General features: G+C 40.0%; 1 protein-coding gene across 1 annotated transcript; it reads left to right on the top strand.

The window, feature by feature from the left end:
• Positions 1–1,403: 1,403 nt before the first annotated feature.
• Positions 1,404–19,808, top strand: ABCG1 (ATP-binding cassette, sub-family G (WHITE), member 1). Its single transcript, XM_010293665.1, has 14 exons — positions 1,404–1,479; positions 3,631–3,748; positions 4,494–4,626; positions 6,045–6,095; positions 9,763–9,908; positions 10,612–10,735; positions 11,817–11,931; positions 12,613–12,761; positions 12,945–13,046; positions 14,681–14,849; positions 15,442–15,542; positions 16,009–16,167; positions 17,572–17,690; positions 19,126–19,808. The coding sequence occupies exons 1-14, from the start codon at positions 1,404–1,406 to the stop codon at positions 19,352–19,354; spliced, it is 1,791 nt and encodes a 596-aa protein (XP_010291967.1). The 3' UTR covers positions 19,355–19,808.
• Positions 19,809–24,151: the final 4,343 nt, after the last annotated feature.

Here is a 24,151-nt window from a genome sequence, read left to right as displayed (position 1 = left end):
TCGATCCCCTCATCCAGATCATCGATGAAGACAATGATCAAGACCGTACCCAGAACTGAGCCCTGGGGAACATCACTTGTGACCGGCCACCAGACGGATTTAACACCATTCACCACAACTCTCTGGGCTCGGCCATCCAGCCAGTTCTTTACCCAGCGAAGAGTAAACCTGTCTAAGCCACGAGCCGCCAGTTTCTCCAGGAGAATGCTGTGGGAGATGCTGTCAAAGGCTTTACTAAAGTCCAGGTAGACAACGTCCACAGTCTTTCCCTCATCCACTAGGTGAGGGGCACCTGGTCATAGAAGGAGATCAGGTTGGTCAAGCAGGACCTGCCTTTCATGAACCCATGCTGGCTGGGCCTGATCCCTTGGTTTTATACAGCAGATGGATGTGAAACAGTCCCTGTACTGTAAGAATACAATCCCCTCCAAGTGAATAATCTGTTTCTCGTGAAAGCGAGCAGCTGTGTGGTGCTTAGTTGCTGGCTGAGGCTAAACCACGGCAGTCCCAGTATAGAAGTTTTAGGTCAACTGATTCAGTTAAAGATTAGCCTCAATATTCTAGAAGAGAAGAGAGTAGTTACTAACGGACTTTAATTCCTCATAAAGGATTATACTGGGCACCATGCTACTGCTACAGTGTCCAATCTTTTTGTGGGTTTGCTAAATTAACCTTTATAATAGAAAGGCTTCTTACGTGCTTTCAGTCAAAAGAAGAGATGGGTTTGAGTTTGTAGCAACTTAAACTGCCAGTGATTGGGATCCTAGTCTAAAATTCATAGTTCTAGTTCTTCTTAACTCATGTTCCTCCACAGTTTTGCAAATGAGTTGCAGAAATGTGTCCTGCTCTGATTTAACATTGTGTGCAGGATACTTCAAATGGAAATCTCCATCAGTGGGGTAGAAACAAGTGCAGGTAATGAAGGGGAAGATACTGCAATTAAAGGTAAACTGATTATCATTTGTGAAATTATGTTTGTTTACATTTTTAATGTAAAAATTATGTTTTACATTAATGGATGTAATGTTAAGTCTCACACTCATATGTACTGAAAAGAAAGGCTTCAGTTTTAGGTAATAGTATGTATGTTGATAGATATTTTTGGATGGTAGCTGTTTATTTTAGGTTGTATCTCCCTCAGTATTCATGGCAGTACACATTCTTTATGCTCCCCTATAAGTTTCTACAATATTTGCTGTCCTGATCTTGAAACTCATGATGAGCTGACTATTACAAAACTCTGACAAGAACCCTTTACCCCCGAAGTCTGGGTCAGAACAAGCCCATACAATAGAAATTGTTGTAATGGAGTTGCCATGTGATGTTCTGTCATGTTGAACTGCTTTGCAGGACAGGCAGGGAATAGGGACAGACAGCAATGAGTACTTTGCCCTGTGCACCGCATGGTGGGACCCAGTGAAAGAAAGCCTATCCCAGTGGAAGTTAGTGACAGGCCAACTTGGCCAGCTATTGAGCAGGGTGAGAAAGAGCTCCCAGCTGTGTATAACTTGTGTGTGTGGTGGGTGGGTGTGTAAATAATGGTAAAGTCTAATGTTTGAGTCCCTTACAAATTTAACAGACTTATGAGGTAGCTGGTTCTCATTACACCTAAGGGATAGTATGAAGGACTTTGTCTCTATAGATCACATTTAGTAAATATTGTCATGTTTGGAAGGTCTGATCTCTTTCTTGCACTTTTCCTTCAAATGTTGATTTGGATGGTGACATTGTCATGAGGGACAAGCTTGTTGACCTCGTTGGGGTGCCATGGACCTATCTCTTCAAAATAGCTGTTCCTTTTGATATTGTCTTTGCTTTTGTTCTTAGGGCTTGTGCCATAAACAGGCAGTGTGAATACACTGCTGTTTTCATACCCATGATATCGCATAGCTTCCAAACAAGTTGTTTCATTCAGGTCCAGGACAAGACTTTAGAGTGAAAAATCACTGGCCTGTTTAAACGGGAAGACTATTATTTGGATACATTTGGTCAATTACATTTTCTAGGACATTTGCTGTGAAAACAGTAGGATCAAATATTTCTAGAGAGAATTTTTGTGGCTACTGCTTTCCTCCTGGGCTGAGGAATGCTCAGAGAAGAGTATTTGCTGTGGATTTGGGAGACACCATGGCAGCATGGCATTAATGTTTGGTGCAAAAGTTTGCTCTCTGTGGCATTGAAAGAGTGTGAACGGAGACAAGAGGAAAGATGAAAATTTGAAGAGAATACTAAGCAGGGATGAAAGGAAAACAAGAAGTTATGGTGTTAGGAAGAAAGAAATGGGAAGAAGATAATCCACCATTCATTTTTTAGGAGCTTGCTGACAACATGATTTTTACAGCATTTCAACATTCCAACTACAACCTATGGTGATGATAATTACAGCACAGGGGTAGTTTACATGTGGAATGTGAATTCTGCCTGCATATGCACTAATATGGCAAAATGGATTGCCAGACCACAACACTACCTGTAAATGGATCTTCCACTCTTCTGTTTTGGTTTTAATTTAATTACAAAAACATTTTCAACATATGAGATTGTTTTTTGACACCTTATTGAGCATGGTTTTTACTATTACAAGTTCTAACTAAAAGCACTGGTAGTGAAAATAAAGTAAGCAAGCAAAAATATAAAAGGGAGAGAGATCCCTGCCATTCAGGCCTCTCTCCACCCTCCCCACCCAGTCCTTAAGTGTCAAAATGGGAATCACGTAGGACAACATGGATGCAACTAAGTCCAAATCTGGAGTCCTCGTTGGACTCCAGTTTGCTTACACCTAAGTAACATGGCATTTGAGGTTTAAATTAAGGTTTATCAACAAAGGTAATTTACTCAGAAATAAGGTGAAATATTCAAAGTTGGTGTTGTGGTTATTCTAGAACAGCTTTGCCTAAGGACGTAATTATTGTGGCATGGTCTTCTGAAGTGGATTAATCTAAATGAGGAAAAAAACCTGCATGTTCTTTATCTGAAGTAAGTATTTCCCAAGGAATTATTTTTACAGAGTTACTGCGGTCAGTCTCCCTGTCTAGACAAGCCTTTACGGTTCTTATGATAAGAGAGTCCTTATGGTAAGAGAATGAAGCAGGTTTGTCTTTTTCTGTGTTTCTTGTCATACCTCTTTTAGGGGGGAATGAACAAAAGCATAGGGCTTTGCCTTTGAGATCATGGCTATTACTTTCCAAGAAGTTTTTGTTTTGATGAGAGGGCAGAGTCTTGACATTGAAGCTGCAGTGATTGGAGGGCAGTCTGCTTCAAGGCTGTGGAGTTACATTAGCTGTGGATTATTAGCTATTTTAATGGAGACACCAGCATCCTAGTAAGATACTCTGAGAAGACACTTTAAAAATGGCAGCAAGGCTTCTTAGCCCTGTTTGAAAATTTTTCTGAGTGAATCAAGAGTCTGTGATCCTGTAATCCCACCATATTACTTGTGTAGTGGGAGGAGGCTGCTGCTGCCACTCAGAATTTGGCTTTTAATAGTTATTGAAGTGTGCTGATCAGCATTAGCCTTTCAGTAGGTACCTGCTAATGCCTATTTGTCATCATTGTTTAGTGGAAATGAACCTTCATTGCCCCCCAGATGTGATTGTGAAGGGTTCAGTGAACTTTTCTTTCTTCTTTCAGGTTATAAGACCCTTTTAAAAGGCATTTCAGGGAAGTTTAGCAGTGGAGAACTTGTTGCAATTATGGGTCCTTCAGGAGCTGGGAAGTCAACACTCATGAACATTCTGGCAGGATACAGGTCAGTAACAATGAAAATCCCAAGTAAGGTAAGATCACCTAGCCTGATGGCTCCTTGGAGGCAGCAACAACAGAAGAAATCTTACGTGAGTGTTTGTAGGAAATAGCTATTTCACAGATTTTGTATTAGATTCTTACTGCTTGTATTTTTTCTGTTTGTTCTGTTCTGGTCACTTAGGATTTATCTGTTAACAAGTCTGATCCAAAAATAGGGAGTAATTTAAAAGTCCAAAACCACCAAAGAATTTCTTCTTTCTAGCCGTGTAACAAATCTGACTCAGTGTCTTATGTTTGTCATATTTTTTAAATCACACTTTATAAACACTTGAAAAAAATGACCCTTTTTAGTCTCCACTTTCATAATGTTGATGTCTTCTTGACCAAACTGCCAAGTGTGAATTGTCTGGGTTCATCTTCCTGAATCCCCTGTTGTACAGCCAAATACAAAGTGTCTCTGTGTTGTTGTTATTAGGGCATAAGGAACAGCATAGAGAAACCTAAAAAGTTACTTGAATGGCTTGATATTTTTTCAGACATTCATGTAAGACAGCACACATTTTGTAGTAACTTCAAGTGAAATTTTCAGCAACATTGCATGAAGCCTCTTAGGAAAGAAGAGTGTGATCATGAAATAAATTTTTATTCCATAGTGGACAATAATTACCTAAGACTTACACATACTGAGGCCTGTGGGAGCACAAGTGAAGGCAAGATTCACTCCTGGTTATTTTCTTGGTTTATTTCAGGGAGACAGGAATGAAAGGAGAAATTCTCATCAATGGGCAGCCTCGTGACCTGCGCTCTTTTCGCAAAGTCTCCTGCTACATCATGCAAGATGATATGCTCCTTCCTCATCTGACTGTCCAAGAAGCTATGATGGTGAGCTTTGTTTCTTGTTCTAATGTGTTGGGGCGGAGGAAAATGGAAAATCTCTGTGTATTGTGTACATGTTCTTACTCCTGGTAAGGCCACGAGCCATTACCTCTATTTGATCCCACTCAACGAAAGTGCTTGGACTTTGATCATTCTTTGAATTCCATTTCAGGTTCATCCTTCTAGGGGTTGTCTGTGCTTCTTTAGCTTTATCATTTTCAATTTATGACCAGCATTATGATTTGGAAGAAGATCTAAGGCTCTACTTCTTAGATCTTCTAGAGAATGAAACCTGAAATTCTGCATAGAATGAGCCTTTGTAGGGACTATCTCTTTTCTTGGGTGGTGGATGAGTAACCTTGTCTCTCGCTTTCTCCCCATCTTCCATGTTCTGACTGCAAAGTGCTGTTTTGACTTGAGCATATCGTCTCTCTGCTCCTTGTACTATTTTGTGCCTTTTCTTTAATAAAGATAAATCTTTTCCAGTTCTTCACAGGAAAACAACAGGAACTGAATAATCCCACGACTTAGAGTCAATGTAAATTCTTCTTACTGTTTTTCATAGCATCAAGAAGTTTACTAATTGCTAGCTTGACCAATCAGCCTAGAAGTGCCTGTTGCTTAATTTGAGAAACGAGACAGTTTTTCTCAGAGGATGTTCTCAAAATAAGGTTGTTCATACTGTAGGCAAGGGTCAATTCACAAATTTTGAGGCCAGAAGAAATGACTGTAGTTTTTATGTGGCTGATTTTCTGCAAAGACTCTTCTCTGTGAGGAAGTTTTTCTTCTCTTTTGTTTACTTGAACATGGTAGTCAAAATCCCATAGGAACACTTTTGTAGAATTGGGCCCAGATGATACTTACTGTCTAAATTCATCAGTCAAGGCTCTGACAAAAATAATTACTCTAACAGTTTAATTGCTTCTAATAAGGGTTAATCATAATGTTTTGTGGAGCTGCCACTTAGGACAGCAGATGACACCTTTCACAAGATTATTTGTTTCTGTACTCGTTTGTTCACATCCTGGAGAATGGCAGAGATTTTTGGTTGTCCGTACAATATGTATGAAGCACAAATAAACTGTGATTCTAGCATTGCCTGGGAAGTTAGTGGCTATGCAAAAGACATGACTCTCCGATTTTCCTCTGAAGCTTTTTGACTTGCAGAATGGCCTTTGTTTCTAATATGCTTTTTGTGAGATGCTTTAGTGATTGCTTGTCAGATTATACTCAGTTACTTACTGCACAGGCATATGTGATGCTTGTGATTTGAACATTATAGTTCAACTTAAACCTCCCTGACTGTGTTGAAAGAACTTGTTTAAATGGTATGTTGGGATGTTGTGCCTGAGACATTCACTGTAATTGGTTGTTATGCTTCAGACCAGTTCAAAACCAAAACAAAATGTTGTATTGCATTCCAGGTATCTGCTCATCTGAAACTTCAAGAGAAAGATGAGGGCAGGAGAGAAATGGTATGTATACTGTCCATCAAACTGACAATTTTTGGGAATGCCAAAGAGGTCCATGAAGTGAGCTCTCTAAAGCAGACATCTTTATCTAACATTGAATTGCACTGGACTTGTAATGATAGAATAAATCATAACCTTAAAGTTGACAGGTATCATTGTGAGGGAATGTTTACTACAGTCTCTATGAAAGTTGCTTTCAGTATGAGAGTAGATAATTGTAAAAGATATACTGAAATAGATTCACAGGTTTTGTAGGATTCATTTTAATGTACCTTAGCACCTTAGATTCTCTTACATGCATACCTGAGCGCTCAGGCATCTCATGTGTGGTGAGATAAATCAGACATGTCTGGCAATGGCCTTAGTTTTTCCAATGACGAATGAAAAATGCAGGTGTTCTTGTAACTGCTGCAGAAATTTCTGTGCTCGTATTTGAAAGCATTTTATGGCTATGCTGGTGGGCATATTGTTGCACTGGACAAGTTAATGCAGTTGCAGTTTAGATACAGACTAATGTATTTTGAAGCAGTGTTGGGTGACTGAGGTTTGGACAAGTAGGAAACAAGGCTGAAACATGCGTATATCTTTTCTAAAACACTGTGAATGAATTGCACAATTTACTCTCTGCCTGTGGCTGACATAGGACTTTCCTGAGTGGGAGAGAAGTCCTAGTGTGTTTTTGCCCATGGAGACCTATGACCCAGCTGGACGTACATAAGGAAATGTGCTTCTTTAACCCATCTGATTGCCATGATTCGTCCCCATCATTTGTGCTGATACCGGACTGTCCTTTTAAAGAAAATACCTTGGAGGTGTGTGACCAGACGAAATGACTTCTGATGTGTTAGCTTGAGTATGAGACTGCTTTCTCAACTGAATTTGATTACCTCAGTTGTCCTTTAAAGGGTTGTAAATGTGCCCTTTCTACACTTTTATTCTGCACTTAAAATGTTTGGGCCTGTGTATTCCTAAAGACAATCAGAGCTCAGGTGTCTGTGCTCCTGTGGAGCTACCAGAGCATGGTGAAGCCTAGGAGAGGAACAGTTTGGTGCTGCACAGCGTGCTTCAAAACCATGTATGCCCAGGGAGGGTAATGTCTGGAGCTAAACATGAAACAAAAATCACAGCACTTAGTGAAAGCAGACATGGTTCAGGTTGTAGAGAGCGCAGTGAAAAGTGAAACAGTACCTCTGAAAGTGTTTGGAGATGTTTTGGCTGGCCTCAAGCTATGTTTCAGTCCAGCGAGAAGACAGCACCAACAAGGAGACAGTATGATCTCTCATACAGTGCCTCCTCGAGGAGGAGACCTCTGTTATGTGGGGGTTATGCTGAGGGCTAATGGGGCTCATGTGATAACATGGCCCCATGGCTAATACTGAGATTTACCTTCCAAGAAAGCTGGCTGTTCCTTCTGGCTGTTCCTTCTGCCTTTGTTAAGGACATGTAAATTTTACTCCTGTAAAATTCCAGTTTTGGGCTTTCCATGATTTTTCAGTGTTCTTTTTCATAAATAGAAGGGTGAGATTTTCATTTTGATGCATTTTGTGCTCCCAAAGCTATGCACAGAGGACACCCTTCAGGGGCAAATTAGGAAATCATGCAGGTGACTGGAAGAAGCCACCTTGCAGGACTCAACTGAAGCCAGGTTATGCAGGAGGAAGGAGGAGATGAGGGGACACAGGAGTGGGAGTGGAGCATGGGCATGAGAAAGTTGTGGCCTGCTGTCTCAGGAGCATGAGAGGCTTCCTGCGCTTCCCCAGATGCCAGTTTAATTCATTTTTTTATCTGATGGAGGCCTGAACTTGATTTGTGGGACTTAACAATTTCAGAGGAGTCTCTTACTCTAGTAAAAGTGGCCTTTAACAGTAGCTGGCATGTGATTCTTAAGCAGAGGTTTATAAAGCAGAAAGTGAAACTGCTTCTGACCCACCTGGTGAAAAATATACCCTTTGCCTGAAATGTGAAAATTATGGCAACTTCAAGGGTAGAGCAGCTATTTTTGTGGCTATCTTTGATCTGTAGTTATTTCCAAATTGGAACATTTGTCATTTCTTAAAATCTCAGAGAATCCCTGAAAACCAGAAAGAGCTCCAGAGAGGACAACTTTCAGGAATCAACATGTTTAATAGCTAAAGGTTGCTTTTATTCTCTCAAATACTTTTTTTTTTTTAAATAAGCTAAACACAGATTTTTTTAAGGGAAAATACATTTGTTTAGAAACAGCTATTAATTTTGTTTGTACTTTGAAAGTCTTAATTCATTTACACTTTAGTAAATAAGGCCAAGCAAGTAAATTCACTTACTCACACTGTCACTGTAATTGCAAACAACTCTTTGAGGAAAAACCTGTGCTGTATGCATTTATTCAACACATATTAGATGGGCAGTCATTTTCTGGTTAGTGTTACTGGCCTGTGCTGGACTAAATCATTCCTTTTATTGCTGTAAATTGTAAGGTAAATGTTTAGCATAGATAAATTTTATGAATTTATGCACTTGTGTTAGTGAGATTACAGATGCTTGTTTAAGACAGGGACAAGCAAAAAATCCTCCAGTGAACCATAGTTTTCTAGTTGACCTAGCTTGTGCTGCCTATGTCCTGTAGCACCCTTCCTAGAGATAAGGGGAAGGAGATAGTTGGGCTCTTCTCTCTGAGAACAAGGGTTAGTGGGTTTTTTCACCCCCTTCTCACTGAGAGATGTAGATCCTGGAAATCAAAATCGGGACAAGTGAAGGGTCAGGCTGTGGTTCATCTAACCAATTTGACCATGTTAGCCACCCTTTCTGGAAAACATCCATCTAAGCAACTATTACTTTAAAATATGACGGGCTTCTTTTTCTGTACTTGAGTGAAGTATTAAATATCTAGGCTTTCTATCTCTCTTTTAAGTGGTAGATTCTTGAATTGCATGAACAATGTAGCTTGGATTCACTCATTTTTATGTCCATGTTTGTACTGATGCCAAAGAGCTATTTTCCTCATACAGGGCTACCAGGCCAGAACTACAATCACTGAAACAGAAAAAATCATAGCGGCCGGGATTATTCTCCTTTTGTTCCAAAGACCCTGGGACAAGGTGTGCCCTTCCTGAGGCTGTGCCTTAAGGAAATCCCAAACATTTGAGAGTACATGTGACAACTGAATTGGATCTGAAGAGAATGAAAACACTTAAAATCAATGGCCACACTTTAAAGAGTAAACTGTGAAGGACAGATGAAATAAGAGCAGGTTACTGCTCTGTAGAAACCACTGATTTTTGTTAAACAGTTCTCCAGTCCCTTGTAAATACAGGCTAGAAGTTCTATTGAAAGAAGCTTCTTGGTTTCACTGTGTAATAACTCCTCAAATGCTGCAAAGCTCTTTTGATACTGGTGCCATATCCAAGGGGTGCTATAGAAGGACTGATTCCCATTCCATTTTCACAGGCAAGGCTTCCTTACTGAGGCAGGTCATGTAGGACAGACAAGTAGACTTTGGGTCAAAATAGTAAATGGTAGCTTATTAAACCCCACTGAATGTAATAAATGCTACATGAGATGGAATAAGGCTTCGGTGTATGGATGGTGAAACAAAAGTCACGAGATAGTTTGCATTCTCCACGAAAATCAGTAAAGAGGCTTTTCTTTTGTGCTAACAAATGTAAATGATGCATTGTTGTGTTTCCTCTAGGTAAAGGAAATACTGACAGCCCTCGGTTTGCTGACATGTGCCAATACAAGGACTGGGAGTCTTTCTGGAGGCCAGAGAAAGCGTCTTGCCATTGCGTTAGAGCTGGTGAACAATCCTCCTGTCATGTTTTTTGATGAACCAACCAGGTACTTAAAGGCCAAAATTAAAGAGAGACAAATATTGCTTTATGTAGTAGAACAGTGCTGCAGAAAGGTTATTCACCTCTAAGTCCTTGGAAAAGGCTCATTTTGTGATGCCTGTAAGTACTGAATAAGGCCACAAGAAATAATTTTATTTCGGTACTTAGTCATTTGGTTTGGGTACTAAGGTCACTGCTGTAACTGCTGGGCCATGGGACTATAAATAATTTTTAAGGGAGACACAAACTGAAACAGGAAAGGAGAGAGGAAAATATTTTCAGATTGTGGCATGAGTTTTCTTTTTCAAGCAAAGATAGCTTGAATATAAGCATTTTAAAGTGTGACTTTTAATAATGAATGTAACATATTTAGAATCAAATTTTGTGATCAGTCTAGAAGGAGGCTGGGAGAGCTATGAATATGTATCTATTCATTAAAGCTGGGAGCATTTAAATCTGCAATCCTAAAGCGTAGAAGTCCCTTAAGGCAGCTTTGAGAATACTCTGTTTTTCATTCTCAGGCATGCTTCCAACTTAATTAAAAGACTGATGGAGAAATACAAGCATAAGGTTGGCATATGATAAGATTAAACTGCTACAGAGAAATGTATAAAGGATAATAGTGGGAGACCAAAGTAGCAAATAACGTGTGCTAGTTTTGAGTGGTGCCTATGGACCCATGGATAACAATCTTCTTTCTTTTTATTCAGCGGCTTGGATAGTGCATCATGTTTTCAGGTTGTCTCTCTGATGAAGGCTTTAGCCCAGGGTGGCAGGTCCATCATCTGCACGATCCACCAGCCCAGTGCAAAACTGTTTGAGTTGTTTGATCAGGTAGTATTCTCAAACTCTTTCTCTTTATGTGTGGTTTAGGTAGGTTATACTTTCAAGACTACACTCTGTAAGTAAAAACGTGACTAATTGTAGTCTGTGGTTCCAAATCAAATAAAGAAATTAAATAAATAAGAAAAAAATATATAATTTTTTATTATGTTTTTTTTCTTCTTCGCTGCCCATTTCTATTATTTACATGTAATGACTTTAAAGAATCTGGCTAGTATGTTTGTGAAGTCATGATTAACGCACTTGTGATTTTCATGCCTTCACCCACCACTGCTTCTGGGCACAGGGCTGTCAGTAAAGTAAATTAGAGTAATTTAAGAGAAGAGAGCTTGAGTGCCAGTGTCTGCAACGTTGCTAGTACGCATTCTCATCCTAGCTACACAGGTGTAAATTCAGAAGAATGTATTCATGTGAAATAATAATAACTGAAATGAAGTCGGTTGGAGATCTTTTCTCCAACCTAACAACAGGATGTGGACCATGCGTGTTTAGGTTAGATTTAAATTTACTTTAATCTTGTTAGGAGATTGAAATTAGATCTGTGAGAGCTAAGGAAAACCTTCTACACTATAGATGAACAAGCTCTTGCAGATTGCCAGTCTGGCAAAGGAGTTTATTTAATGTCAGTAGTGTGGCTAAAAGTAAGAATAATCAAGCTGTTTCCCAGTGCTGTGCTGTTCTACCTCTCCTTCCATTCCTGCATTCACCAGCCTTGTCTCCCAGCCCAAAATATCCATAATACATGGAGATTAGATGGCTCAGCTCTACAGTTTCTTGGGTGTTTTCAGCATGTGTCTAAGGCTGGAATTAGTCTGTTTCTGTGTTAATGTGCGTTAAGTCCTGGAGGGAATGTTGGCAGAATTCAAACCTTAAGCATTTCATTTCCCATTAGTTGTAATTCCATGCAAAGGTAGTTCCAAGTGGTGACAAATCTTCCCAAGGTCGTATTCCCACCGGGACAAGAAGAGGTCATTAGCTTCATGGATTGCTGCCGTACAAATAGCAGGTTCAAATATTTTGATAAAATTTGACTTTTTTTTTTTCTTTTTCTTTTCTTTGCCTTGTTTTCCAGCTCTATGTTTTAAGTCAAGGTCAATGCATTTACCGTGGGAAGGTATTAAATCTAGTCCCTTACTTGAGAGATCTGGGTTTAAATTGCCCAACCTACCACAATCCAGCAGATTTTGGTAAGGAAAATTTGAATAGTTTATTTAATTTATTCTGTATTTGGTTAGCACCTCCAGGGTAATGGGGACCATGGTGTGGTTTATAGTTTTGTATATACGTACTTATGTGCATGTGTACATATATGTAGCAAAATTCAAAATAAAATTATTCAGATTTTTCCTAAGTAATTTGAATGCCCTCTAGTGGTAACATTTAGTGAATATTTCTTGCTGGTGGAAGTCCAGGTCCAGGAAATGAAAGGTAAAACATACTTGAGTGTTTCATAGTAATTAATTTTGGTGGCTGTTCAGAGTGGCTCCAGTATTCTGTTTTTTCTGTCTTGAACAATACCACTGTGGTATTGTACACCTAATAGTATTGAGGGTTTTTTCATTGTTGTTTCTTAATTCCAAAGAAGCAGTAAGGAGCACAAAAATAGACTTGTCTTTTTTTTACCAAGACTATGCCATATTCACTGCCTTTCCTCTAAAATGGTTCATTTAATTTCCAGGGTGAAGAAAACTCTGAAGATTTATAGAAAGATACATTTAAATTATGTGTTTATACATATGAATTTACATGTAGCATTTCAGAGCCTGTTCTAGACAAACCTCCTGTTTCTGTCAGTGCTACAGAATCAAGGGGATCTAATAAAGCTTGTAACTAAGCAGTAGTGTGAACTTACCTTCTGGTTTTTGTAGTTATGGAAGTAGCATCTGGTGAATATGGAGACCAGAACTGTCGGCTGGTAAGGGCAGTACGGGAGAAGATATGTGACACAGACTACAAGAGAGATGGTGGTGGTGAGAATGAGTTGAATCCCTTCCTCTGGCACCGGCCTTCTGAAGAGGTATTTTGTATATCACAACTAGTGGGCATGACTTGAGGCTGGAGGGGGAGGAAGAGACTTTAAATCCTCAGTCAATGGAAGAGGTTTCTGGGCACATTCAGCTGATCAGAGTTGGGGTTTGTGAATGAAAACTAAACAAGATACTGCAAAGAAAGAAGTTTATTCTTGTATGTGTTTCCACAGGATTCTTCCTCCACAGAGGGCTGCCACAGCTTCTCTGCCAGCTGCCTAACCCAGTTTTGTATCCTCTTCAAAAGAACTTTTCTAACCATCATGAGGGATTCGGTAAGACTGCCTTTATAGTAACTTCTGTAGCCAAAAGGTCTATTCAGTTGGTTGTGAGGTAGTGTAATATGCCTTAAAGATCCTGTCCAACAGCCCATGCACAAAGATCATCACAGAATTTCAAAGGAAAGAGACTGATCTTTCTTTCTTGCTGTTAACTGTACCGTCTTGATTGTGAACAACAGTTTTCTTCAGAGGAACTCAGAGCATCTGGCCTAAAAAACTAAAGCTGTGCTGACAGGTCCCTTATACAGTTATTTGTCCTACTGAAATGTGAGTGAGAAATTGTACTGGTGTGTCACAATTAAATATAATGTCACAATTAAATTAAAAAACTAAAAAAATATTGTTTCCAGAAAATTCAGGGTGGCAGAGATAATAATTACAATGTGATGTAAGGTTAATACCAAAAGTCTTTATCTTTGAAACAGAAAATTGGTAAATAAAGATTTTGTTTCTCTGAAAAGGAAACATCTCCGTTTTCATACATTTAGTATCAAGATGAAGTAAGTATCATAATGAAACTCTTAATTCCTAATGAAAAAAAAAAAGAACTTTCCCCTTTTTTCTTAAAAATAAACAACTCCCTTCAAAATCACAAACCCTGCAGTTTTCATGTACGATCATTAAATGTTTTAGGTGCCTAGTTTGCATTAACAAAATGCAATGAGACTTATGCAATGAGACTGTTTTTTTTTTACTCAAGAAAGTTTTTCTTATCTCTAAGTAGCTGAGTTGTTTGTGAATTTAAGAGACAGGACTATTTACATTGCCTGATGGATGCTTTGAAATGTCCTCTAGATGGGATTGTCCCTTCACTAACAGGTGTGAGTTGAGATGAGCTTCCTCAACTAGACCTTGCATGCGCACCTGTCCTGGGTCTCTTCTCCCAAGTAACTAGCGATAGAATGAGAGGAAATGTCCTCACTTTGCACCAGGGGAGGTTTAGACTAGATATCAGGAAAAATTTATTTACTGAGAGAGTGGTCAAACATTGGAACAGGTTTCCCAGGGAGGTGGTGGAGTCACCATCACTGGAAGAGTTCAAAAAACGTGTAGACGTGGCACTTCAGGACATGGTTGGGTGGGCATGGTGGTGTTGGGTTGACGGTTGGGCTTCATGATCTTAAAGGTCTTTTCCAACCTTAATGATTCTGTGATTCTGTGAATACTGTATTGCAGAGAAAGCACGGAAGGCTAATTTATGCCTGATTTAAGTTATTTTGGTCTACACAAGCCTGCAGTACCTTTTCTGCCTCTCTTCTGCTCTGGGAAATTTATCTTTTAGTCAAAGGAAAAGTCTCCTTCTCCTGGTGAATGAGGTCCAATGGCTCCATGACATTGTCAAACAGTAAGATTTCAAGTTGCAGCATTTGCAGTTTCTGCCTGTCTTTACAGGAAGAGATTTTCTGTACTGTAATAGCTGTGTGTCTGATTGACACTGGGAAGCTCATAACAGTAAGTTTTCCTTAGCTGAAGCCCAGTTTGCCAGTAGGAAATGAACATTTTTATGTAAGTTCTTCTGGACATAAGTACTTCCTTTCTGCAATCTGTATATCTGATTTCAGTCATATTGCCATTGTTTTTGAGCCCAGACTTTCTGATCAGAAATACTGCTCTTTCCTTGCTTGTAGGTCCTGACACACTTGCGTATCACCTCACACATTGGCATTGGACTGCTCATCGGCTTGCTCTACTTAGGCATTGGCAATGAAGCTAAGAAAGTCCTCAGCAACTCCGGCTTCCTCTTTTTTTCCATGTTGTTTCTTATGTTTGCTGCGCTCATGCCAACTGTCCTTACATGTGAGTACAAGTCATACTGTTACATCAATGGACAAGGAGATTGCAGTAAGCTGGAATCCAGACAGTTCACAATTACAGTCCTGGCCTGGAATATCCCCTTGTGCCAGTGCGTCTCAACTATATCATGAGCTTGTGGTTGGTCTTAGGGAGGATGTAGTAATTTCCCTAGGACTTCTAAGTCATGACTCCTGCATTAGAGCAGCGTATTCATGTGGTGTCAGAAGCAACTCCTGCAGTATGGAGTGTTCCATACTTCCTCTGGGAGTGCTCTTACTTTGGATTCCCTGTTGGACCAAAAGGAATAACCAGGTTCCTTAAGTTTTGACACCACTTCTAATTCAAAAAGCCTCTTTCAGGGGCATCAGGTCATCTCAGTAGACTGGTACATAGTCAAAACAGTGAGCAGCTCAGGGCTGACCTCTTATATTTCATTACAAATCATTGAAATTATTGCTGGTCTGTCAAAGACCTCAGAGTTCCAGTCCCACTGTGGGACTGCAGCAGTACAGGATTAGATACGGATAAACTGTGTTATTATGTGCAGCAGTATTGCACACTGACAACCCAACTTACTAATTTGTGTCCTCTGTAGTTCCTCTTGAGATGGGAGTGTTTCTTAGAGAGCATCTGAACTACTGGTACAGCCTGAAAGCCTACTATCTCGCCAAAACCATGGCTGATGTTCCTTTTCAGGTATATCCTCTATTCTTCAATAAAACAAGAACCATTTAAGTTCATGGCAAGTCCACTTGCCAGAAAGACTAGTACTGGTATTTTATCCATCTGAATGGTGGAGAAACTGTCCATTTGTGTGTGCTGAAGCTACAGGTCCAAATCAGAAGCACCCTAAGAGTAAACAGCAGGACTTCACCAAAGCCGACCTGACCCAATATTTGTTTAATAAACAGATGACATCCTTGGTTTTTGCAGAGGGGAATTGAAAAGGAGCGTAAGAGTGGGATCTGTTTTCTAATGCCCAAGTAGTAAGATAGATGCCACAGTCTGTGTCAGGTGTATTCATTCTCTTCAGCCATGCCTGTCATGTAATGGAAAGGCTGAGCACTGTGGATTAACTAGAACTCCCCATGTTTTTATCTTATTCAGAGTAACAGTGAATGTTCGACTTTAATGGACTAACTCCAAGTGTATTTCCTTGCAGATCATGTTTCCTGTGGCTTACTGCAGCATTGTGTACTGGATGACTTCACAGCCATCTGATGCACTCAGATTTGTCCTCTTTGCAGCCTTGGGAACCATGACATCCCTGGTGGCTCAGTCACTGGGTCTTCTCATAGGTGCAGCCTCTACATCCCTCCAGGTACTGATGGTGTTTTGTGGTCTCACAGGAACCCTGCTGTTTCCTAACGCTGAGTGCTTACTGTGACTGTTGCTGTGTCCCCAAGACATCTGTTGAGAGATGACAGGCAAAAAGTTGTACTGGTCTGATACAGCTACTTGATGCTTGCCACTAGCATCAACTTAAACACCATATACACGCACTGGATGTGAGGCTCTGTTCCTTCTGCATCTGAGCGGGGCTGTGCCTGCCCCTGCTTGAGTGGGGTGTCACGTGCTATTCATCCCCAGGTGAGCAGGTCCTAGAAACTGCAGGACTGATGCATTTCTATGCATCTACAAAGTGGAGTTAGGCCGTGAGGATCAGTAACTCGGGAGAGGGTTCTTCCATATGCATACAAAAAGATTGCAGGAGGCAAGGTAGGAAAAGGCTTGCCCAGAAACTAACCTTCTGCAGAGGGAGGGAGAGAAGCAGCTGTTGACATGACTGTCACACTGGAAGCTGGCTGTTTAACTCCATTCTGCTTCCTGGCAGGAGGTGTGCTGAGGTAACCATTCCACAGCAGAACTGTTTTGTGGTGCTTGTGATAACAGATGATACTGACATTAATATGCACTGATGCTATCAAGATTTCTGCAGTAGAAGACTTTGATTCCCTCACTGTGCCACCCTGTGGAGACCAGCATAGCCCTGTTGTGTGATCACTGTGCTTCTGCTCTCCCCAGAGATATCTACATGGCCCTTTGCCCTGGAGGGGAGGTAGAGAGGACAGGCTGGAGTTGGGCAAGATCTGTCTTCCCCACCAAAGCCACCCAGCTGGAGATGTTCCTTATCCTCCTCAGAACATTTCAGGACCAGTTGAAGCTACTGTTCATGTGGGGTTAATGAGGAGGGAGGTCCGTGTGTTCTCAGTGGGGAGTGAGTGAGAAAGGATATTATTTAGAAAGAGGGGTCTCCATACCCAGAGAAGCAAGGGAATCACAGTGCCCATCTTGCTCTGTAAACTTCTTCATGGGTTCAAGTCCTTCAAAGGACAGTTCCCAGCACAGTAGTGTCATCAACTAGCAGAGGGGTTTAGGAAGAGGAGAGGGACCCCTTTTGCTCTACTAACAGCATCTAACCTCCCCCTCACCAGAAATCTCATTTTAAAAAAATCAGTAATTTCCTAGTATTTGGAACTGTGATAATTTTGGGGAGTACATTGTAAGAAGGACTTGAACGGCATCACTCCCCACTGCCTAAAGAGTAAGTTTGCACTGCCTATTTGGGTTTGGCACAGAACAGAGGATTTGCCGTAAGGAGAGTCTGCTCTTTTAAAGGCTGATTTTCTCACTGGAGATCAGGACATCAGGTGAAAGAGCAAGTTAATTTTAATTTTTTTCTCTGTCTGGCTGACAAGAGACTGTCTATTCCTTCTCTTCACAGGTGGCCACTTTTGTGGGCCCAGTTACTGCCATCCCGGTGCTTCTGTTCTCTGGGTTTTTTGTCAGCTTTGATACCATCCCAACATACCTCCAGTGGATGTCCTACATTTCCTATGTCAGGTACTGCTAGGGAGGCCATTAACCTCCCATCTGGAAATGCTGTTTGTTTTGTTTTGTTTGCCTTTGCTTGTTTGGTTGGTTATTTTGGGTGCCAAAGAGAGTATGTTCACAGCACATTCTTTTAGATAAACATACATATAATGTATACCACATTATCTCACTGCATTTTATGTTGTATATGATGTGAAATAAAATAAGAGCATTCAGTACAGATTATCAGCAGCAAGTCCATGGCAGTCCCCTTGAATTCAGTGGGATTCCACAGCACGAAGATCTTCCTGGATTTTGCAGTAGTGTATTTCTGAAATAATAGGGACGGTATGCCCAACTGAGAAATTGATGCCAGCACCTCATTTTGGAAGAAAGTGTTGTATAAATCACTGCTGTATCCTAGGTGGACTTGTTGGATAAAGACCTGAGTTTAAGTTTTGCAGTAGCACTGCCACAAGAGGCATGGGATTTTTCATCTCTAATGTAAACTAGTGTTTTAAGAACCATAGGCACTGTATATCCTATCTATGTCTGACACTCTCGCTGTCTGAGTCAGCTATCTTAAGGTGGGATGATTGCCATCAGGAAACCTCCAGAGGCTAGCTCGGAGGTTTAGACTTCAGACTAGACACTTAAATGTTTATAGCTGAAATTAGGTGAGGTGAATTTTTCCATCCCCCTTTTCCCCACCCTGCCCAAGCTGCACTATTACTGAGAAAACCCAAGCTAAAATACCCTCTCATTTGGCAAGCAAGGTCTTACACAGAGACCTGTCAAAGATTAAGAGACTGCACCCCTTGAATTAGTAGCTAGAATTCAAGATGAGGCCTTAACCCGTTGTCTAGCCTGTGTGGGGTCTCCTGAAGCTGGAGGGAGCTATCATATGCATGGGATCCCTGATGGTGCATCTGTGCACAAAGTCAAATGCTAAGTGCACCCAATGCCAGGGGAGATGTGGGAACTGTGCATTGTTAGTGAAACTATAGCACATGGAAGGAAAGAGAAGGGACATTCTAGATTGATGCCAGTTTTAATATATTTCTGACTTCAAACTATAATTGTATCCCCATTGCTTATTTTTAAAAAATTGAATTAATGACATCACTTTTAAAAGGGGAATTTCTGAATATGAGCTGAAATTAGTCTGCTTTCTATTTTAACACTTTTCTTTGGAGAAATTACACCATACATTAACTGGAAGCAGTTAAAGGCAAAACTTCTGTCTTTGTTCCTATGTAAAGAAGAAGAATCTTATGTAAAATGCCAGTGACACGTCATTTGCTTGATTGTAACAGGGAGAGAACTTGCCCTCAGACACATGTGTCGGAACGATATTGAACCTCTCAATGTTTCAGCTGAGTTCTCATAGGGGTTGTATTGCTGGTGAAGTAGTCTAAACAGATTGTCAGGACTTTTCTGTGTTATCCATCCTTCTTCTTTCCAGATACGGGTTTGAAGGAGTTATTCTCTCCATCTATGGACTGGATCGAGAAGATCTGCATTGTGACAAAGATGACACTTGCCATTTTCAAAAATCAGAGGCCATTCTGAGAGAACTGGATGTAGAAAATGCCAAACTTTACCTGGACTTCATTGTTCTTGGAATTTTCTTCTTCTCTCTGCGCCTAATTGCCTATTTTGTTCTCAGATACAAAATCCGAGCTGAGAGGTAAAGGAAAAATAGCTAAAACGATGCAGTAGGAAGATCTTTAGACATGCAATAGAGGGCACTTGACATTGTCTCACTGTGGCAGGCCGGTCTCCAGTGCCCAGCTAGATGCTGTTATGACCTAGCCCATAGAGAACCACAATGGGATAGTGGACATATAGTGCTAAGCCAATCAGTCCAGTTGGGTTGGGTCATGTTTTCATTACACTTTCTAGCTTTAACTAGGAAGAAGAAATAGAAGGGAATTTTACACCACAGAATATCAATACCGAGACAGCGTAACTGTAATAAAAATCCTGGCTGCAGGAACTCTCCTTATGAAAAACCAATTTTGTGATAAGGTCACCAGAATACTAGTCCTGGTAGCCAGAATAGTAAAATGTCATCTATAGTTGACAAGGTAATGAGATGCGAAATGGGGAATGCAAAAAAATTGGATTCTCTCATTTTTTTAAATTTGGAGTTCCATCTTTGCGGTATTCTATATATTATTTTGCAATTCTTTTCCACAGAATTATGCCTTCTGTCCAGAAGTCTGTAAACGTATTAATTAATAAGGTAAAGAGATCTTTTGAATATGGATACTTTTTTTAAAACAAACCTAAAGTGATTCAAGTCATTATTTTTGTTTCTGTCTAAATTTAGAATACTGGTGCTTTACTTGTCGAGCTGGTCTCATATCTGAAAATGGTAATGATAGGAGGAAAAGGCAGATTCTGAGTCTGCACTAAACCTGTGGTCCATATTTGGGAGCATCAATAGATAACACAGGCAGTCAGACATGTTTAAGCTGTCACTGAATGATTGAAAAACATTCTTTTGCAATGTCTTTTAAATCCTCAATATTTGTGATATTTAAGATACTAACTTTGCTCATTATCTGTTTGATCTACCTCCTGCAAATGAAAAAATCAAAGTGCTCCAAGGCTTATTTTTTCTCAATTTGTGAAAGCAGAATCTACCCCTAAAGCCTGAGCGATTGTTAAAGCCTCATGGGATGCAAGAGCTATCCACAGCTCAAAGCTTGGGGTATTGTGTTAAAACACTTGTGACTGCCTCAGATGTCTGTGTTTGTTATATCTGCAACACAGTACGTGTAGAAGTCTCCTCAAAATACACAAATGACCTTGTAATACTGCAGGTCTAATTATGCCAAGCAGTTTTGTTCTCATCCCAAAGTCTACAGGAGCAACATGGGAATTCATAGCTAATTGATCTAAGCACCAATGAAACGGTTAAAAGAAGCATGCATTTGTTTTGTATACCTCACCTTTGTAAACTTGGCAGGGGGAATTCTGGTTCCAAGTTGATGTGAATTTTGTCACTGATTTTCATGGGTTTGGATTTTCAACCCAAAATGAAATTGTGGGGCCCATAACCATGTTGGACACCCTGGTGGACTGTACAAATTCCACTACCTTCTGCCATTACTGTGTGTTTACCTTAGTGTCACAGACCTCCGAGGCAGATCTCCAAATTCTGTAAATGCATTATTCCTATCAGGATGCTGGAATCTTGTAGATTGGAAGCAGTTCAATGTCAGCAAACCATTCAGGAGCTCAGCAGCTCGTGGCAGCAGAGTAGATGAAGAGAGACCTTGCACATCTGGCCACCAGCAGTCACAATTCACAGCCTTTTTGAAGACTCCATGGCTACGTCTATACTGGTAAACTAAATAATACCACAGCCAGCTCTGTTAGTCCTCAGACAACTGGGGCTAATAGGAATGGTCCCTGTACTGTACTAACTCCTAAACAGAGCCCAGACACTGTCTGGAAAAGTTCTGGCTGCGCTGGGCTTCAGCTCTGCCATTTAGCAGTGAAGACAATTGTTTCCCAGTTTTCCTGGCCCTTGCCCAGGCTCCGTTTAATTTACCAATATAGACATAGACCGCGTGTACCTGTTAAACTCGGAGTGCTTGAATTAAACCTGTGTTCTGGCTCTTAAGTCAAGTCACATTGAACTTTCTCTGAAAATAAGATTGACCTGTGAAAGCAAGGTCAATCTTTACTGTAGAAAAAAAAAATCCATACACAACCTCTTTGCATAGTTTTCTTGCTAGTTTTCAACAAAATGCCCTGGAGCTAGTAGAGCTTTTATAAAGCTCTGCAGCTTCTTGAGGAATAATCACAAGCAGATATGGGCCTGTATGGCTGTCAGATATGAAAAATTAAGAATTTTGGCTATTCTAAATAATATTCATAACTGAACAGTTTTTAGACACAAGCTGAAATCCCTTGGCACAACATGCCTTGATTATTTCAAGACTTTCAAAATATTTGTGACTATTACAGGTGGTTCAAATGCTGTTTGCAAGCAGACAAAAGACTACATTAGCCAAGTTACTCTTTTGTTGCACACTGCTGGTCCATCGGTAGGCTTAGCTGAATATGAGAGAGTGTGACGTCCATGGCATTAAATAACTTCAGGGTTCATGTTTTGTGTTTACCAATGCCATTTACCAAATACCACATTGAAAATCACTTGCAATTTACCAAATGAAGTAACTTTGCTGATATTTCAACACGGTTAACTTACATGATGGCAATGCTGTCTTTTCCAATCTAGATCTATTTAGCAGTATGAGTTCCTTGGATACTCATGTTACCTGTGCCTATTCCTGTGTGTGTAGACTTTCTTACTTTACCTCTTTAGTCTGCAACATGTCCCTCCTGTACTGTAAGTTTATGTAGCATTATGGTAGCCAAAAGTCTGGTCCTCCATGGGTGTTCCTAGGAAAATGTGTGCTTTGGAAAACTTTTTCTCTCTCCTTTTTCTTTTAGATATACTTTTTCCCCAGCCATCCACTGGCAGCATTTAGCTGAAAGTTACTATTCGAAGGAACACTTTCAGACTGTAGTATCCCAATAAAGAAATAAATTAATTCTGTTGAAACTCCATTGTACACAAAAATGAAATAATCATTCTTTCCCTCCTTGGCTCTAAAATTAACTAACGATATGTCTTTTGCCAGTACTGTGCAAGAAGTATTTCAAGACCATCCCAATTATATTTTCATATACTGCAAAGTTTTTCTAACACAGACTCAACTTGGCTTTTTTCATTTATGCGGAACTAAATGCCAACAGGCTGGTATAAAACATATTCCCAGGTTAACAGACTGAGCATGCATGTGCTGTTGTTAAGCAAGCACATTGCCAAGCTGTAGAGGCATCATGCAGAAGAATAGTGAGGCCAGCATAATTCTAAAGACTTCATATACTCAATTTATGTAGCCATATACTGGTTAAAATCAACACCATTATTACCACTTGAACCAGTCACAATCTGGCTTAAAGCTGCGTAAGAGGTTAAAGACTTTTTAAAGGTCACTTGAAGACTGAATGTATGATTTCTGTTGGGACTGCAGGAAGACTTCAATGTTGTGTTGGCCACCTTGTTTTATTTTGACTTGTTTTGTGCATGTTGCTTCAGTTGCTGTGTGCATCAGTTAAGACGTCATGTGCTTCAAATGTTTTTTTGTTGTTTTTCTTTGTGGAAACTCGCATTTAATCTGAAAAACCCTGAAAGTTTTTAAAAAGAACTTAAAAAATTACTCTCTCATACAAAATAAGATTTGTAAAACAGGTTCTGCTCACATATGAAATTGAGAAAATTTCATCTTTATGGATCAAAGGGAGTAACAGAAGAATATCTGGTGCTGAAATCCTGTTCACTTCTTAATATTTGGGGCCCAAAATATCTTTTCTTTTCATTAAAGGAGAGGAATATATCTATACATAATAGGGAGAGCTGGTTATGTAAGTGTGAGATAATGAACACTTGAGTCCAAGTACTGGATGTATTGGGTGACTGGCATTTCGATCTACTCTTTTGTGTCAAAAGTATATGTTGTCAATAGAAATGAATGTTTCATTAAACGTGTGTGGAAAGGAGTGTGTACATACTGACCTGTGCCACCCCAGTGATCCTCACAGAGGAGCTCCTATCTGTCCTATTTACTCAACACTAGATGGATGTTTTCAACTTTAATGGAATCCTTCAAAGTCCTGTTCCAACAAAGTGCTTAAGTATCTTAATAACTTCTCATATCTGCATTGTCTCATGTGAATCAAAGGAACAACTAATGTCTTTAAAATAAAGTCCAGGCTTAAGTGCTTTGCTGGATGAGGGCTGTATTGCCCAGGAAGACCTGAGATGTTGGCTGGCTGAACGGACTCAGAGACTAGTGAGAAGTCTTTTTGCTTTGGGTTAGTCTGTAGGAGATTACAGCTTTACAGTGATCTTGAATTATTTTTTTGAATCACAGAATACTTCTGAAGGGAAAAGGAGAATGAAAATCAAGTGTGGAGCTGGGTGTATATTTTTCTGTATATTTACTGTTGCTTTGTATAATTGCTTTTGTTATCTGCATAGTTTTGGTAAGGAAAAATGAACTTTCTATTATTTTTTTTTCTTTCTGTACCAGAAATACCAATCCAGGATGGCTTTACATTCGAATGAATTTACGTTTAATTATTTTTCAGTGTTAACTTTACTGGAGTATGATTTTTTTTCCGTCTCCTGCTCTGTGATGTTCATATTCAGGAATGATAACAAAGGGCAGAGGGAGAGACTTAAGGTCCAGTGATGATGTTTCCAAATAGAGCTCCTCAGAAAACCTGTGTGAGGAGGGTGTGAATGACATGTGTACCTCTTTCTGCAGCCTGCTGCACCTTCTTCCACATTGCCTTTGCCCAATGAACTTCACATCCAGTCTCATTTGGTGGCTGTGTGGAAGAGATGATCATGCATGTTTGTTCTGCATGATGCAGGAGAGCCCCCAGCCACCACAGGGTTT

The sequence above is a fragment of the Phaethon lepturus genome, unplaced genomic scaffold (assembly GCF_000687285.1).
Source record: "Phaethon lepturus isolate BGI_N335 unplaced genomic scaffold, ASM68728v1 scaffold28658, whole genome shotgun sequence".
Taxonomy (NCBI): Eukaryota; Metazoa; Chordata; class Aves; order Phaethontiformes; family Phaethontidae; genus Phaethon; species Phaethon lepturus.
Note: the sequence above shows the minus strand (reverse complement) of the source record. Positions and strands in the feature narration are given on the sequence as shown.

What these genes read in the sequence shown, in the direction of transcription:
- ABCG1 (XM_010293665.1), top strand. Translation starts at nt 1,404, where the DNA reads ATGGTGGGACCCAGTGAAAGAAAGCCTATCCCAGTGGAAGTTAGTGAC. An exon ending in TTTTTTGATGAACCAACCAG is followed by an intron (nt 9,909 to 10,611) that starts GTACTTAAAGGC and finishes CTTTTTATTCAG; the next exon opens with CGGCTTGGATAGTGCATCAT. An exon ending in TAACCATCATGAGGGATTCG is followed by an intron (nt 13,047 to 14,680) that starts GTAAGACTGCCT and finishes CCTTGCTTGTAG; the next exon opens with GTCCTGACACACTTGCGTAT.